This window comes from Thermobia domestica, chromosome 18 (assembly GCF_964235325.1).
Source record: "Thermobia domestica chromosome 18, izTheDome1.hap1.1, whole genome shotgun sequence".
Taxonomy (NCBI): Eukaryota; Metazoa; Arthropoda; class Insecta; order Zygentoma; family Lepismatidae; genus Thermobia; species Thermobia domestica.
In genome coordinates, this window is record NC_137471.1 from 19,099,459 (window position 1) to 19,116,698 (window position 17,240).

The following is a 17,240-nucleotide window of genomic DNA, read 5'->3' on the forward strand; positions in this document are numbered from 1 at the left end:
AAAAAAAAAAAAGTGAAAAACTTGTACAAGAAGCTATATATAGTAAATTTTACACAATACATGAAATATTTTAATAAGTTTCTATGTAAGTGCTTGTGTAGAAGCGAAATCTGAACGGAAATGCAACCATTTCCCTTTCGTTACAATGCGGAAATATACAAGAAGAGCAAACACACAACAGCTCACGGTTTCTCCACTATTCACTCAGCCGTTCTGCTGCGTTCGCCTTCCTTCCTCCCATTGGGTATTTCCTTTCACTTGACGATTCTCTCGGAGAACCGAGTACCGCCGTTCACCGTCAGATGGCAGGACGCGACAGGGCAACTTTTATTTCTGCTTTTGCGTGCATTTGTCCTTGACAAGGCGCTGACACGCAATTATTAATTGTGCAACTGTTTGACAGCAGTATTGATTAGTGAGGAATCGTGTGATAAGTGTCCATAAATGAAACTGATCTGGAGCTACAAATTTAACCAATTAAACAGAATTTTTGTGAGTTGAAAGTTGTGCAACCAGAAGAAAAACACTGTAGCGTGGAATATCAGAGGAACAAAACAGTTGAATCGGACAGCCATTGCTTCTCATAACGGAAACATGTTCTCTCCAGGGCTACAAGGTAAGGAAGGAATACATTTATTTTACTAAGCAGCTGATAAAAACTTCTAATGCTGGAACTCAATAATGCACCCTCATGATGTTTGCTTGTACTGTATAGTTTACTTTCGTTAATTTGTTGGTGTTGTTATTGATTCTTTTTAATCAGTGCTGTCAGTGGCGTACGCAAGGGGGAGGTTCCGAGTTTTAACCCCTACTTGAACAAGATATTATGCAAAAACAAACATTTACCAGGTTAAGGTATCTATATAAACATCTAAAATTATATAAACTTGGAACTTAAGTCCCTGCCACCCTTGACGAAATACTGCATACGATACTAAGTGCTGGAACGTAAAAATACGTTGTTTGTGAATGGAGGATCAAAAATATGTAAGTTAATATAGTCATACAGATTTAGTTTAACGAAAAGACAACTTAAGTAATTCGCATTCTCTTAGATTTGATTTCTGTTGTCTTAAAAATGCATTATCGCTGGTGCAGATTAAGAATACGGGATTTTAAAAAACAGAATCTAATGACTCACAAAGAAAAATTAATAGATAAATGTTTAAGAAAGCTATTAATATAGGTGTCAAACATCATGTGTCATGTGTGGTTTAAGTCATGTGTGCACATACTGTAAAAATAGCATTAAGAAGTTTACCTCATTGCTGTGCAAATGCACGTGCAAGTAAACAACATACGAAATACAGTATGTATCCTATTCGTTTCACAGTGGAACGATATTAGATGTACAATATATAATATTCAGTACTATTAAGTTATATTTCGCAAGTATAAATAATGATCTGTCATGACGAACGTAATTTTGTAAATTAACAACAGATACTTAGCTCTAATTCATTTATCTGCCATCTAAAAAAAAGAAAAAAGAAAAAAGAAAAAAAAGAGTATAATCAAATACCCAACAATGCATTATCTTACGTTATTTTGTCTTAACCATTTCCGTACGCGAAACAGGGGTTTCTTACTTCCTACTGAGTACTGCTACATCTTCCATTCAAGAAGTTTTCCAATCGTCTTTATACGGTGTTGGATAAACACCATCAGAATCTCACGATCGTCACGAGCGCTGACCAAACCCAGCATTGCTAGACTTCGATAACCTCACCCTAGATCAACGCGATGACAAGGAAAGGAAATGAAACTGCCTATCCGTGAGGTTGAGTGAGGACCTGAAACAGAGTATGAGGTTGAGTGAGCGTCAGGCCCGCAACCAGCCTCAGAGGTTTGGGGAGGGCATGAATATGTTAGGGGGGGAAAGTCATTAAAAATTCTCCTACAAATTGTTTTTGTATTATTAATAATAGCATTTTGTATTGAGGTCTGGAGGGGCCACGAAAAGTTTAGGGGAATCAGGCCCCCTAGCCCCCTTCTGGTTACGGGCCTGGTGAGCGTGATGTCGAATGAACGTAATATGAGATTGATGATGTGACTGAGTCTGAGGTTAGGTCAAAATGGGTACCTTTGCATAAGAGAGCAAGACATTAATAGTTTCAAATCGATTTAACAAAAAAAAAAAAAAAAAAAAAAAAAAACTTTTAGTCCAAGGAGTTCATCCCCTACGATTTTGCATTAACGCAACGCAAATCGTGAATTTTAGTTTGCGATAATCGATAAAGCACTTTATAATTGTTTTTCCCAGCTTGTGCGTTGCTTGCAGTCCGCAAAATGTTGCTAAAATCGATAAGGAATAAGGCCCCAAGCCATTACAATTGTGTCCTAAAGACTCCACTGTAACGTTTACAGATGGCACTTACGTATTATTAACTACCATTGTAATTTCACTGATAACTTTAAATTGTCTGTTGCAGAATTTGACTTTGATGACGATTGGACGGAAAAATTTATCCAAGCGGTCCAAAACAGGCCTCCTATTTACGATTCTAGTCTACCAGAACACGCTGATCGACACACAGTCTCCCGTCTGTGGAATGAAATTGGTGAGGAAGTAGTTCCATCATGGAAAGACATGGCTGCAAAGGAAAAACTCGCAAAAGGTAATCCTTTATTTAGACTTCCAAAGTATGCTATGTACTATACAAGCCGAGGTGAGTCGAATTCAGAAACTCTCTGTGTGCAAAACTGTGGAACATAGCCTCTGTCCGTAGCCGAGGTCTGCCACTAAATACAGTTAGCCTCTATCCGTGGCCGAGGTCTGCCACTAAATATAGTTAGCCTCTGTCCGTGGCCGAGGTCTGCCACTAAATACAGTTAGCCTCTGTCCGTGGCCGAGGTCTGCCACTAAATATAGTTAGCCTCTGTCCGTGGCCGAGGTCTGCCACTAAATACAGTTAGCCTCTGTCCGTGGCCCAGGTCTGCCACTAAATACAATTAGCCTCTGTCCGTGGCCGAGGTCTGCCACTAAATACAATTAGCCTCTGTCCGTGGCTGTCTGCCACTAAATACAGTTAGCTTCTGTCCATGACTGAGGTCTGCCACTAAATACAGTTAGCCTCTGTCCGTGGCCGAGGTCTGCCACTAAATACAATTAGCCTCTGTCCGTGGCCGAGGTCTGCCACTAAATACAATTAGCCTCTGTCCGTGGCCGAGGTCTGCCACTAAATACAGTTAGCCTCTGTCCGTGGCCGAGGTCTGACACTAAATACAGTCAGCCTCTGTCCGTGGCTGTCTGCCACTAAATACAGTTAGCCTCTGTCCGTGGCCGAGGTCTACCACTAAATACAATTAGCCTCTGTCCGTGGCCGAGGTCTGCCACTAAATACAATTAGCCTCTGTCCGTGGCTGTCTGCCACTAAATACAGTTAGCTTCTGTCCATGGCTGAGGTCTACCACTAAATACAGTTAGCCTCTGTCCGTGGCCGAGGTCTGCTAGGGTGTGGCCGAGTTGTCTGTACTGCCGGATTATCGAGTGCCCAGTTTTAGGAACTGTACTGTATAACAATCTTTATCCCACCAAGTTGTTGCACAACAGTCCCAGTAACTATTTTTCATAGAGTAGTTCTGAATTGAGGTATTGCAGGTAGTAAGGGCAAAATAAAAAAGTTACGTTCAACTAGACGCTCGGATTAGATCTGAAGTGTTAAAATAAATGATACCAAACTGCTGTGTGGCAGCCAGTTTCCGCGCCTATGTGCCTATTTTCTGGAAGTTGTTTCTCTTTCCCTTAAGAATACAGTTTCAAAATAAATTACGATTATTTTGACTGTACTGTAATTAGGGCCATCCATAAGAAACGACAACTGTGACAAATGTGAAGGGAGCTGTGCAAAACACTTACAACAGATTTCAGATGAGAAGCGGCATGGCCTTGAGTTGGCTTTACGCGGCGTCCAATTGGCTTTGAGCGGTGTTGACAATTCGCGACAAGCAGTTCTGCACGCTGACTTCTCGCGCTACTGCGAATCTTGACAATAGCAGAGGCGCTTATTAGAAATATTGTATTAGCACATTAACTGCTCACTTTACGAAGTAGAGAAAAGAATTACGAACACATACGTGAAAACTACATCTTTTTATGATAACTGGTTGTCATGATACACGCTTTGAAAGGTTTCCATATAAAACAATTAGTAAAACGAGCGTTGAGTCCCGTCTAATTTCCAGTGGATTTTTCTTCGATTTGGAAATGGAACTCAACTTTTATTAAAGGATAATCAGGGGTGTAACCAACAGGTTGTTCTAGGGGAACATTACTTTCAGGGGGAGAAAAGCTTTTCACACATTAAAAACAGAACAAATGACCTCTTTCAGAATATGAAAGCATTTTAACTCACCATGTATACTATACACATATTATGTTTCCTCGATGCTACCTTAACAAAAGACGGATCTTAACAGTACTGAAGTTGAAAAGCGGATTGTAAGAGATAAATCAATAAGCTATTCATAAGAAAACAAATGCTGTTTCTAGCAGTCTGTTTATCCGACTTTGTGTTTATGTAGGTTAAAATACTAAAAGGAAAAAACTCGAAAAAATATCAACTCAGATATTATTATGCAATAATATAGTAGTGAGAGATCCTGGGGGGACTGAGGGAGCCAGGGCCCCTCATTTTATTTGTAAATGTGCAATATTAGGCATAATTTGAATGCAATTTGTCTTAAAATCATCATATATGCTTTCTGCATCTGAATGCACCCCCCCCCCAATTTACAGAGAAATCAGCGTCCTTGTAATTAGGTACAGAAACTGTATTGATGATGTTTTCTTTTTCTTTTTTTAAAAATCTTATTTTATTATAAACGTTCCTAATTTGCATTAATTATTAAATAAGTTTACTAAACATATACTAGATGAACCTCATTTCGGGGCTGGAAATAGTTTGGAAAGTCAAGGCCCGCTTTTCCCCCGTTTCTACACCCTTGAGAATAGTAAGCGATCGAATTAAATAACAAGCCTGTGCAATTTGATTCATATATATATATTCGATTCCCGGCGGGAGCTCATGTGGAAGAACAGAAGGTATGGGACATTCGTAATATTGTTTTGAAATTGCCTTCATGCAAGATTCTTCCTTATTCGACAGAAGAAACGTAGTATGATTTTTTTTTCTTCGTTTCAATACCTTACGTATGTGTGGCCAATTACGTACTCCTTCTTTACTCCTCTAGCAGGGACGCAAAAGCACCAGGCGTCTGAGTGGTGTCATAAATTATTGTAACCCAAAACAAACTCGACCATATCGTGTTGCTTACGAATCAGATGGATTGTTGTTGTGAGACCTACATCAAGTATAAGAGTATGTTATTACATGGAAGCAAAGGAGCTGATTGTGTGTGTAGGAACGCAACTTCTCTTCTTCTAGCATAAACAGAATTCATCAGTGTCTAGGTTGCTTTCTTTCGTGGTAGTTCATTTGTTCTCCAAAATTATAGTTGACAATGTCTTTAAGGAAACCGAGTACAAGTGCGGAATTTTCTTTAAAAAAAAAAAAAAAAAAGTGCTACGAAGTGAAGCTCGAAGAATTATTTTTGTGTTTACAATTTTTGGAACTCATAATAAAAAATTTACAAGAGTCAGATTCAGACAATGGCGAAATATTAATTGACATAGACGATAGTGAAAGTAGTGTTGAAGACGAACGTTTAGCAGTTCCACTGGAATAAGTTAATAGGTAGGTTATTCAGTTGCTATATATACTTCTAGGATACACAGCCAAAATCTTTGAGTTTGCTGGAATAGTATATTTACATTGTGAATAATGTTGCCAATGTATGTGTAATAATCTCAACTAGAGGAAGAGCGAGAAGGGAAAGGGGAGTCCGAAATCCGGCAACACCGCGCGGAATATCGCACAGCATTGGCTACTGCCCGTGATGCTTTACATCTGAAAAACACAATAAATGTGGTATATCTTTAGGTTCACGCTTTGTCTTAGTTCAGACTAGAGACCTGCACGGGCCGGGCTTGGGCGGGCCGACTCTGTTATTTCTTTGGGCCGGGCCGGGCTTGGGCGGGCCGACACTGTTATTTCTTTGGGCCGGGCCGGGCTTGGGCTGGCCGACACTGATTTCTCTTAAGGTCGGGCCGGGCTGGGGCCGACCAATTGCAATTCTTTAATAATTATTGACTTTCGTTAAACGATAATTGGAATAAAGCCAAACGTTGAAGAAGTGTGTCCGTGAAAATGTTACAAAGAATGCAATAGCTATTTATAGTTTGTGTTGCTTAGCGGCTTCAGTTTCACTATAGAGGATTGCAGTCATTATGCGGTAAATTGAGCTCTGACCTTGATTTTCACTGAACTCAAAATATAAAACGAAGGGGTGGGAATATTTTGCCTGTCGCTGAACAATATTGCCATCTTCACTTAATGCTAAAAATAAATTACGTTAGATTTTTGTTACAGGGAATGGAGTTTTTGTTCTCTCGATGACAGGCAAAGTTCTAGGAGGCAATGGTACCATTCGGAAGGCAAGCGTCAGGTTGTGAACCAAAGTTTAGAAAATGTTTCTAAGGGTTAGGTCAAATTTAGTACTAAATTTTGAGAAAGATTCGGGCTCGAGCCAATTTTTTTAAAAAAATTATCGGGCCGGGGTCGGGCCAAAAATATTTAAAATTTATCGGGCCCGGGCCGGGCTTGGGCCAAGAATTTTGAAAAACTTATCGGGCCGGGCCGAAAATCTGCAAAACTTTTCGGGCCCGGGCTGGACCGGGCCTAGGTAAGTTCGGGCTGAATTGGGCTCGGGCCGAAAAATTCGGCCCGTGCAGGTCTCTAGTTCAGACTAGAGCCGCATCTTTCTATAATTTGATGTTACATATAGGGTTGTCTACGAAATAAGAATTGAAGCCGTCTCGTTTGGAAGTGGATATATGGTTTATTGAAAGCACTTTGTCTCGTCTCTATATGTCTATCAGTTCTTTCTTGCCTCGGAAAGAAAATCAAATGAAAAAATGAAATCTTACAGTTTTACGTTTCACGATTATATTGTGCAGGAATTCAATTTCTGGACTTTCGGTATCTAAGACCATTTTAACCCGCCACATATGGCCTGTCTCGGCGATCACACTGTCCGGGGAATTGCAGAGGGAGAAGGAAATGGGGAAGGAAGGAAGCAGCCCGGGACGCCTGATGTGATGGCCTGAAAACGCTGTTACATCTTTTAGACCGAGTGTCCGCACTGGGAATAGAACCTGAGACCGCTTGCACCAAAGGCGAGTGCGTTAGCAAGTATGGTACGCGGTGCCACCGCAAGCTAAAGGAGACGGTGATCATAAGAATGAATGAAATAGTGGGATGAAGAAAGTGAGATGGAACGGGAGAATCCCGAGAACATCCATGTACGTACATGGTGTTTGTCCACCACAAAACCTACTTGGCGCGAGCTGGAATCGAATCAGAGACCCCTTCGGAAATTGTACTACTTTCTCATGAAAGAGATCTGACTCGGACAGTTCCAATTTAAAAAAAAAAAAAAAAAAAAAAAAAAGCTCTTCTTACAAGCTGTATCTGTTTCTCATAAAAGAGGTCTGTTTTGATTCAAAAAGTGTATAATTTTATATTTTATATTAATTTTATATTAATAATATAAAGTATTTGAGAACAAGATCCTGAGACGAATATTCGGACCCAAGAGGAACGGGAATGGGGAATGGCGGAAACTTCATTACGAGGAACTACATAATTTATACGGTTTACCCAACATTGTTAGGGTCGTCAAGTCTAGGAGGCTTAGGTGGGCGGGTCGTGTGGCTAGAATGGAAGAAAGTAGAAACGCTTTAAAAGTCTTGACTGGAAGACCAATCGGAAAACGACCATTAGGAAGACCTAGGTGCAGATGGGAGGACAATATTAAGATGGATCTCCCAGAGATTGGAATACAAAGTAGAAACTGGATGCAGTTAGCTAAGGATAGAAGTCAGGGGAGAGCTTTTGTGAACGCGGCATTGAACCTCCGGGTTCCATAGGCCATAGAGTTAGTTAGTTATTATTTATTTATATTTTTTATATTTTATATTAAGAGTCCCTATCACTGCGAAATTAAAATACCGCTAATTTGATAGTAACTATGTGATATCTTCAAATAGATCAAAGATAATCGAAAAGTGGATCAAGACATCCCTAGACAATGTTATTTTGCATGGGGTTACGTTATCACGAGTCACCTAGTAGCTTTCCGTTTGCAGTTATTTAGAAACGCGAAAATAAATGCCGATTTTCTAAATGTCTGGAAATCGAAAGCAGATAAATGAGTCATGATAACGGTATCTCACGCAGAATAATATTGTCTAGGGAGGTCTTGTTCCACTTTTCGATTATCTTTTATCTATTTGAAGATAGCTCATAATTACTGTAAAATTAGCGGTATTTTAAATTCGCAGTAATGAGTCCTCTTAAAGCTTCTGATTTATTTCGTCTCATCCCTAGCTGCATCTGAAAGTCAAACGTTTATTTTGTTTTTTCTTTCACAGTGAAAGATTTGCAGAGTAAATGGAGGAACCTACGAACCTGTTTTCGACGTGAACTAAACAAGCAAAAACAGAGCACGCCTGGCCAAGGCGGTAAAAAGCGCCGAAAATATGTGTACTTCAATCAGCTATTGTTTCTGTTGCCTACAATAGAGGACCGGCCCACAGTCAGTGAAAGTAACTCATTGGTTGAGGCGGGTGACAACTCAGAAAGTGAAGATGGTTCTGAAAATTTGCCGCCTGGTGACCCTTTAGAGACTGATACCGTCAATAACGCATCTGTAGCGAGTACATTTACGTCGTTAAGAAAGCCGTACCAAACGAACATCAAGAGAGCCCCAACGAGCTTTGAAGAATCTTTGTTAGCTCTTTTGAGGGAGAAGAAGGACCAACCGATCGATGAAGACAAGTACTTTCTTCTTTCGTTAATACCATCTTTCAAGAAATTAAATGACGTACAAAAACTTGAAGCAAAAATGGAATTTTTGGCCACATTAAAGCGCCTTCTTCAAACAAGCCAATGATATACAATAAAATCTGTTTAGAGCTGTCCATCCTTCAGGCAAGAGCAGGGCCGTGCCGTAGGGAGGGGGGGGGAGAAAAATTCGGGAGAAGAAAGGGAAAATTGCCTGGAAAGTATGTATGGGGGCGCCGTCGTATACTCTCGCCCTGGGCGCTGATTTTCCACGGCACGGCCCTGGGCCAGAGTTCCAGACAAGTACTCCAGCTTAAAAGAGGCCAATTTGAATGGTACGAGTTACTGGCATCAAACGAGGAAGCGGGGGGGGGGGGGGACTCATCCAAAGTCGCGGGCATTAACAATTTGGCTAAGCAGGGTCTCAGTATCTAGATGGTAAATCTTGATACAGCCCATATAATACGGAGAAAGAACTCAAAATGATTTAAGAAAACAATATACAGGGTGTTACAAAAATGTGATCCAATATTTTGAAAACATATTCCTCATATCAAAATAAAAAAAAAAAAGTTCATACGGACCTGTGCTGAAAAGTGGATAGTTTTGGAGTTATTAGGTGCCAAAAACGTCAAACAAGTGAAGTTTGAAAGTTCATAGCTCCACTACTATGGGACCTATCGTAGTCGGATCAAGACGTCACTGAGGTACTGATATGTGAACTATTCAAATATCTATGTTTAAGAGTCTTCATCCCGCCGAAATTAAAATACCGCTAATTTTACAGTAATTATGTGATATCTTTAAATAGATACAAGATACTCGAAATGTGGAACAAGAGCGCCCTAGACAATATTATCTTACATGAGAAACCGTTATCACGACTCACTTATCTGCCTTCAATTTCGAGCCATTTTGAAAATCGGCATTTATTTTCGCGTTTCTAAGCAGCTGAGAACGGAAAGCCACTAGGTGACTTGTGATAACGGTACCTCACGCAAAATAATGTTGTCTAGGGCGCTCTTGTTCCATATTTCAATTATCTTTTATCTATTTGAAGATATCACATAATTACTGTAAAATTAGCAGTATTTTAATTTCGACGGGATAAAGACTCTTAAGAATGTTCTAGTACTTGCGCACTAATTTTTAGAGAGGTAGGTGGAGAGTGAACAAGTATTTCCACATAGCCTCTCTAAAAATTATTTTGCAAGTATCAGAGGTTCTGAAAGATGGATATTTGGATAGTTTACATACCAATTCCTCAGTGATATCTTGCCCCGACTACGATCGGTCCTATAGTAGTGGAACTATGAACCTTTAAAGTTCATATTTTCACGCTCTCGGCACTTTGTAACTACAAAACTATGCACTTCCGACAACGAGTCCATATGATTTTTTTTTTCTTATTTTGGTATGAGAAATATATTCCCAAAATATTATGACAAATTTCTGTTAACACCTTGTGTAACTAATTTGCTCAAATCTTATGTAAGATCTTACATAGCAATGGCACCTCTTTCGTGGGAGTTACGTTGGCAAAGCGGAACACTACAACATAGAACTAACATTAGTAGTTGGCTGGCCCACCATTTCCCACAGTTAGGCCTACTGTTTACTCTACTAGAACTGGTCTTTTCCTACTGATATGTTCTATAATAATAAACTATGTACACTCATGTCCAAAATGATTGTCGCATATCTATAACTGTCTTCTTGTAAGAATAGAATTTGATAATGATTTTGCAGAGTACTTTTAATACTGATACTATGTGTATAATCGGGAAATGTATATTTGTGGTAAATTTCATAGGAAAAAAATTATAAATACCAAAATTAGAATGAGCAAAACAAAATGTTGCTAAATGGACAAGAAAGTTTTATTTTCGTTTTACTGTTCTTAATTACAGCTCTTTTGACATGAAATTTTCCACATACATGTCTTTGCCGATTATACACATACTACCATTATAAGAAATACCGGGCGAATTCTTTATCAAATTATATTCCTACAACAACATATTTATAGACATGCGAAAATAATTTTGGACATGACTGTACACATGTTAAACTATGTACATATTGAGAGTTGTTCAATTTATTAATTCTGGTAAACATCCTATTTTAAAAACTATAGGGTAGTTTGCCATGTACAGTGTTTAAAAAAAAACATTTTAAATTAAACTATGTATTTTGTCTTTGAGTTATGTATTTTCAAATTAGTCTCTTTTAAAAAAGAAAAAAATTAAAGCTCAAATTAATGTCTTTTTTAAAAGAAAAAAATAAAGCTATCATTTCATAAACATATTATTATTTATTTAAAAAAAATCTGACAACCTTTTAGGTGAAAGTTGCCTACGATTGCTTACCACCAGTAAATAAATCTATGGAATTGTGTTAGACATGAAGGGCCTTATGCAGAGTTGTTCTGACGCGTAATTAGTGCCATACTAAAGAGTTCGACTAACATGTTTCCGGCAGTAGTCACACCTTTAGTATGACGCTAATCATACGTCAAAACGACTCTGCATAAGGTGGGAAATGTTTATCATAACTCTGTTTAAGTTGGACAGTTAAGTTTTGATATCCAAAGTGGCCAACTTAACGAAGTTATAAAACTATAAATCACCATTTCCAAACCTAAAATGATCAGTGTAAGCAACTGGTCATGTTACAGAGATAGCCAATTTAACAGGTTTGACTGGATATTAGTACGTGATGTAGAGCTGTTGACAGAGCAAAAAGACTAGCGTATGAAATTTTATCGAAAAAAACGTTAGTGTATGGGCTGCTTTACATCCTGAAGTTTGTCAAATGTAGTTTCGAGTTCAGCGTTCTTATTCAGCTTCGAAACTATATGAGACGTGGACCTACAGTTTAACTTGGAATCCTAAACACCTTAAGAGACCCCATCACGGCGAAATTAAAATACCGCTAACTTTACAGTAATTATGTGATATCTCCAAATAGATAAAAGATAATCGAAAAGTGGAACAAGAGCTCGCTAGACAATATTATTTTACATTTGATACCGTTATCAAGACTTACTTATCTGCTTTCGATTTCCAGCTATTTAGAAAATTTACATTTTTTCCCGCGTTTTTAAATTGCTGCAAACGGAAAGATACTAGGTGACTCGTGATAACGGTACCTCATGCAACATGATATTGTCTAGCGCGTTCTTGTTTCACTTTTCGATTATCTTTTGTCTATTTGAAGATATCACATAATTACTGTAAAATTAGCGGCATTTTAATTTCGCAGTAATTAGGCCTCTTAATGCGTTCTAAGTTCATGGTTTCCCCCACCAAGAATAGACGAAACCGAGAACAGGTACATCAAAGCGTGTGCAAGCCACTAAACCAGCGAGGAAAGCAAATTTGTCAATTATGTTACCGGTCATATGCAATAATTTTAAAATGAACTTGTATGTTAGTGTACAGTTTTAAAGAATTCTTATTGTAGCAAATATAAGTTTAAACTGGCCTGTTCTTGCTGGTCTAATTAAGTGGGCTTTTGGTGCATGTGGTCCCGTGCTCGATTCCGGTTTGAAAAGCATTTGAAATGTATTGAACGCATTATGGTTCGGATTCCATCTTGAACTGTGGCTCAACATTAAAAAAAAAAAAAAAAAAAAAAAAAAAAAAAAAAAAAAAAAAACGCTAACATTGATATAATCTAATGAGTGTTCGAATTATTGGAAGGATAATGGGGAAATCACCTCAGTAAAGAAACAGTAATACGGGGGATAAGTTTGCATGGACACAGTGGCGTAAGGAAGGGGGCCCAGAGGGGCCGCCCCCCAAAGAAATCCGGCAATGTACTTTGGTACTTTGATGTTTGTAATTTTTTATATATTTTTATGTTTGTAATGTTTCTATATGTGCCTATAACAGCACTTGCCTCCCCTCAAACACACATCCTGGCTACGCTACTGCATGGGCGTGTACTGTAATATACAACCGTATTTGAGGTAATTTTCTTTTCAAATACGTATCAGCCCGCTGTAAAAAGGGTTTCATGTTTTTGAGTTTACAGCTGTTCTTTTGTGATGGTTCACAGGGTCATTGACTTATAAAAAAGAGATCTTTCGTTGGAAATGATTTTATGTGTACGTTCTGCAATAAATCCAAGAATTATCTTCAAAGTACAGAAAGTAAAGAATTATTCTGAATATGTGAACAGAATAATTCTTTTCTATGTGTGTAAGAGAGAGCGTTCCTACCCGGAAAATATGGCCTATATATTTTATCAGAACAGATAAAACTGTCTGTTAGGGGAGGTTTTACTGTATACTGTTATGGTTTTCTAACGTTGTCAATTAGCCCGATGTTTATGTTAGTTTTCTTCTGAACACAAATGCGGTCAACACGGACAGATTTCACTGTATTTGGATGTTTGATGTGATAATTGAATCGCCCAAGGATAGAACCAATCTTAAAAAGATGAGAGACACTTTCTTCAGTTCTTTAAAGAGGGCCAGACTCTCAAAATTTCCCCCGTTTTTAGGAACGGTGTCGTTTCCTGAGTGAAGTTATATTATTAAAAGTTAACGTTTTATGGTTACGGGCAAATGAAAATTTTTAAAAATTTCTAATCTTTGTACACAATTTGTAACGATGTACTAATTCCGTTAGTTTGGAGAGATAAAATGCTTTCAGCAACGTGACATTCCTTTAGAGCCGCCATTGACCAGGGGACTTCTGTATTTATAATTGTGTGAGCATTTCCTGCAGACATGTCCTAAGTTCTGGCTGAACTATTCTTCTTAATTTTTTTAAAGACACATTTAATAATAGCTTTTCGAAATTTGAGGCTAATTCCCTAATTAGAGCAAATCATTTCAGAAATGTTTATAGGTTCGAAATTGTTTTCGTTTATTCCTCGCCAGTGACAAACAGCTAAAACAATTTAACTCTCTTTGTTGTGACACATGGCACTACCGCAATGTACAGGAACGTTATTCCCGCCATCTTGTGGAAACTAGAGCAACGACCCGACGCATCTCCACCCCTGCAGGGATACACACACACACACACGTGTCAGTCTCGCGTGCCCAAACAGGGTTTCTTTCCTCTTTCCTCCCCGCTAACCCTGGCATAGTCGGACGGAATTTCAGACTTACCCCTTCAACTCTCCCTCTCACACACAAACCCCTATTTCACGACGAACCCTTCTCCCACATCGATCGACTACCTACCCTACCCTACCCTTCACTTTCGATGCCGCTGCTTCAACCCCTTCGCAGACGACCATTTTCAACCCTCTAGTACAGGATACACGCCTGCGCAATGCGAACCCTCTTCTGGTTTTTTTTTTTTTTTTTTTTTTTTTTTTTTAAGTAGTACTTTTATTTTTCAACATTGTGAAACACACCCACCCTAGCACTTTCGTTTTCGAATGTGGTGTTGCAAACCGCCATGCAATTATCATTTATTTTCAACGTAAAAGGAGAAAATAATTTCCGGTTCCTGTTCATAATTTTGTGCATTGAACCCCTTACACGAACTAATGAGCATCTCTCCCCTTTAAACAATACAATGTATTTCAACGCTAATTCTAAAAACATGTACAGTACTATATAATCATAAATATTCTAGATCCGTGAATTAGTCACCTTCGAATCCGATGAAAACTTCCAGCTTCCAAAAAAAGTGGCCAACTTACATAATAATAAAATCAAAGCGTGTACTGAAATTTAAGTTGGCCACCTGTTTATTACTCCTATTCCTAAGTAAACTGTCGAATTTATAGTAACCGAAAGTACATATTTTCCGGTTTCATGAATTAGAAACTTAACTGGCCAACTTTTACTGTTTTACTTTGCAATTCTTTGTTTCCACAATAGCATAACGAGTCCCTATCACTACGACATTAAAATACCGCTAATTTTACAGTAATTATGTGATATCTTCAAATAGATAAAAGATAATCGAAAAGTGGATCAAGACCTCCCTAGATGACGTTATTTTGCATGAGGTAGTGTTATCATGAGTCACCTAGTAGCTTTGCGTTTGCAGTTATTTAGAAACGCGAAAATAAATGCCGATTTTCTAAACGGCTGTAAATCGAAAGCAGATAAATGAGTCTTGATAACGGTATCTCACGAAAAATAATATTGTCTAGGAAAGTCTTGTTCCACTTTTCGATTATCTTTTTTCTATTTGAAGATATCACATAATTACTGTAAAATTAGCGGTGTTTTAATTTCGCAGTGATGAGGCCTCTTAAGTATACGGACATACTACAGAGGTAGCTAAGTTAACATATTTTACAGTATATACCTTCCGTGAACATGATTCCGGGCTCGATTTGTCAATGGGAGAACATCGAAACGTACTACAGTGGTTCTGATCGCACTTTTTAAATTGTAGGTTTCGTCTTATATAGCCTCACTGCTAACTAAGGACGTAAATAGAAAACAACCAATTAAGATTATACACTGATTAACATACTATCTCAGGTTTAAGTATACATGTTACTGCTTTGTCTCCGCCTTTTCTCATGTTTAATTGCGGTCGACATTTCCGTCTTCAATTCTTTTCCTCACTCTCCGCTATAGGGGACAACGCCCACATAGCACACGACGTCCCTAGGACGTCCCATTTTGATTATGATTATCTCATATAGTTCCCGGGATAGTCGGGATAATGAGTAGACATCCCATGGACGTCTTGCATGGGATATTCTAAAGGATTTCCACTAGGATGTCCACAGGACGTTCCGGATGGGACAAGAGATGCCAGGGAAATCCCACGCCGGACATACCTAGGATCACATTATCCCACGATTTACCAGTGAACATCCCTTTGAGGTCTGTTGAATGTCCCGTTTTCCGGGATATTAGCGGACATCTGCATATCCCGCGGAGGTCCTATGGATGTCCCGGTAGCAAATTTGGATGATTCCGGGATGTCCTGTTGTCCATTGCGGATCAATCTCATACGTCCGTGTGCAATGTGGGCGTAGAATAGTGGTTGGAGCTTTGGACTCACGTCCGCGTGTTCTCGGGTTCTATTTTCGGCCAGTATTTCCCATTTTCCGCCTCCGCCCAGTGCCATGAGGCAAGCTGGGGAGTCACGTGAATAAAAGACGTGTCGGCCACTAGATTTGGAAAGCTTCTGTTAGGGATAGGGCAACGCAGTACACTGACCGCGTGTTAGTCGGTTGGACATAGTTCAGCCGATCGCTAACAGATGGCGTTGGAGTGGCTCAGACCCATAAAGGGCTACTACACCAAGTAGTTTGGTTTGATTTCAGTCTCCTTTATCTTGGGTGTCCTCTATTCTCCATTCCCTCTCCCTAAGATCATTTTTTATTTTATCCTTAAATCTCATTTTGGGTCTTCCCCTTTTCTTTTAACTAGTACTTTCAGCTTTTCAATCCTCTCTCCTATATAGTCGTCGATTCTTCATTCTACATATCGAAGCCATCTCAGCCTTCAATTTGGAAACTTTTTGCTGAACAGTCCCACCTTATCAGTACTTGTTATACAATCGTTCCTAATTTTATCCTTCCTCGCCACATCACATCTTAACATTGTCTTCTCCGCCACTTCCATCTTCTTTTCCAGCGGCCTTGTGAAAAATCTTTCTTTCAGTTTAACGTAATGAGGATGGAAGAACTGGTGGAATGAGAAAGTAGAAGGAAACACGAATAATTCCGCCCCCCCGAGAAAACCAACGGACACGATGTCAGCCACCATAAACTTACTTGTTCGGGGATCGAATCAAGGACCTCCCACGCACCAGAGGTAAGCGCTCTATCATTGAGTCTATTACTTTATTTTTGGTGGCTTGAATAGAGTTAATAGAGTTGACATGAAACTTATTCTACAGACAATGAATCCACATCATAAAGCATTTCTCCTCTCTTAAGGCTGATTCACACATACGGTGGCGTGTCCATGTCGTTCCTTTGCCATGCTACGTCCCTGCTACGGCCGCAACCATTCATACATAGTATACCATGCTGCTGCTGCTTTCTACACCATTTCCCTTAGTTCTGGTCAACTTCGTGTCGCTTCGTGTGCTCCGAAGAAAGCCGAAGAGTCACGACCGGGCTAGTTTCTCTTCAAGGCAGCCTGTCGGGGCACGGCATGTTAACGGTGCACTATTTGTGAATTAACCTTTATCATTTTATGGGGTGTTGAACAGCGAAGACGTAGAATGTTTTACTGAACTAATGAAAAGGGCGGTGAATAGGAATAATGTCAGAACACCTATGATGGTGACTTTTGTTCTAATACATGTCGACAAGCGGACGGACATACCAGCTCTATAAGACTTCTTGTGATTATGCACAATATATGTTGAAAGTCCTAAATACATTATA

At 39.1% G+C, this 17,240-nt stretch overlaps 2 protein-coding genes across 2 annotated transcripts in view; one reads left to right on the forward strand and one right to left on the reverse strand.

The window, feature by feature from the left end:
* The window catches only part of LOC145675713 (nuclear hormone receptor E75-like), a 228,627-nt gene that overhangs the window by 159,477 nt on the left and 51,910 nt on the right, over positions 1-17,240 (reverse strand). The window lies entirely within an intron of this gene.
* Positions 293-11,192, forward strand: LOC145676055 (uncharacterized). Its single transcript, XM_081746914.1, has 3 exons — positions 293-616; positions 2,433-2,618; positions 8,495-11,192. The coding sequence occupies exons 1-3, from the start codon at positions 595-597 to the stop codon at positions 9,013-9,015; spliced, it is 729 nt and encodes a 242-aa protein (XP_081603040.1). The 5' UTR covers positions 293-594; the 3' UTR covers positions 9,016-11,192.

What these genes read in the sequence shown, in the direction of transcription:
- LOC145676055 (XM_081746914.1), top strand. Translation starts at nt 595, where the DNA reads ATGTTCTCTCCAGGGCTACAAG. An exon ending in GTTCTCTCCAGGGCTACAAG is followed by an intron (nt 617 to 2,432) that starts GTAAGGAAGGAA and finishes TGTCTGTTGCAG; the next exon opens with AATTTGACTTTGATGACGAT. An exon ending in AAAGGAAAAACTCGCAAAAG is followed by an intron (nt 2,619 to 8,494) that starts GTAATCCTTTAT and finishes TTTCTTTCACAG; the next exon opens with TGAAAGATTTGCAGAGTAAA.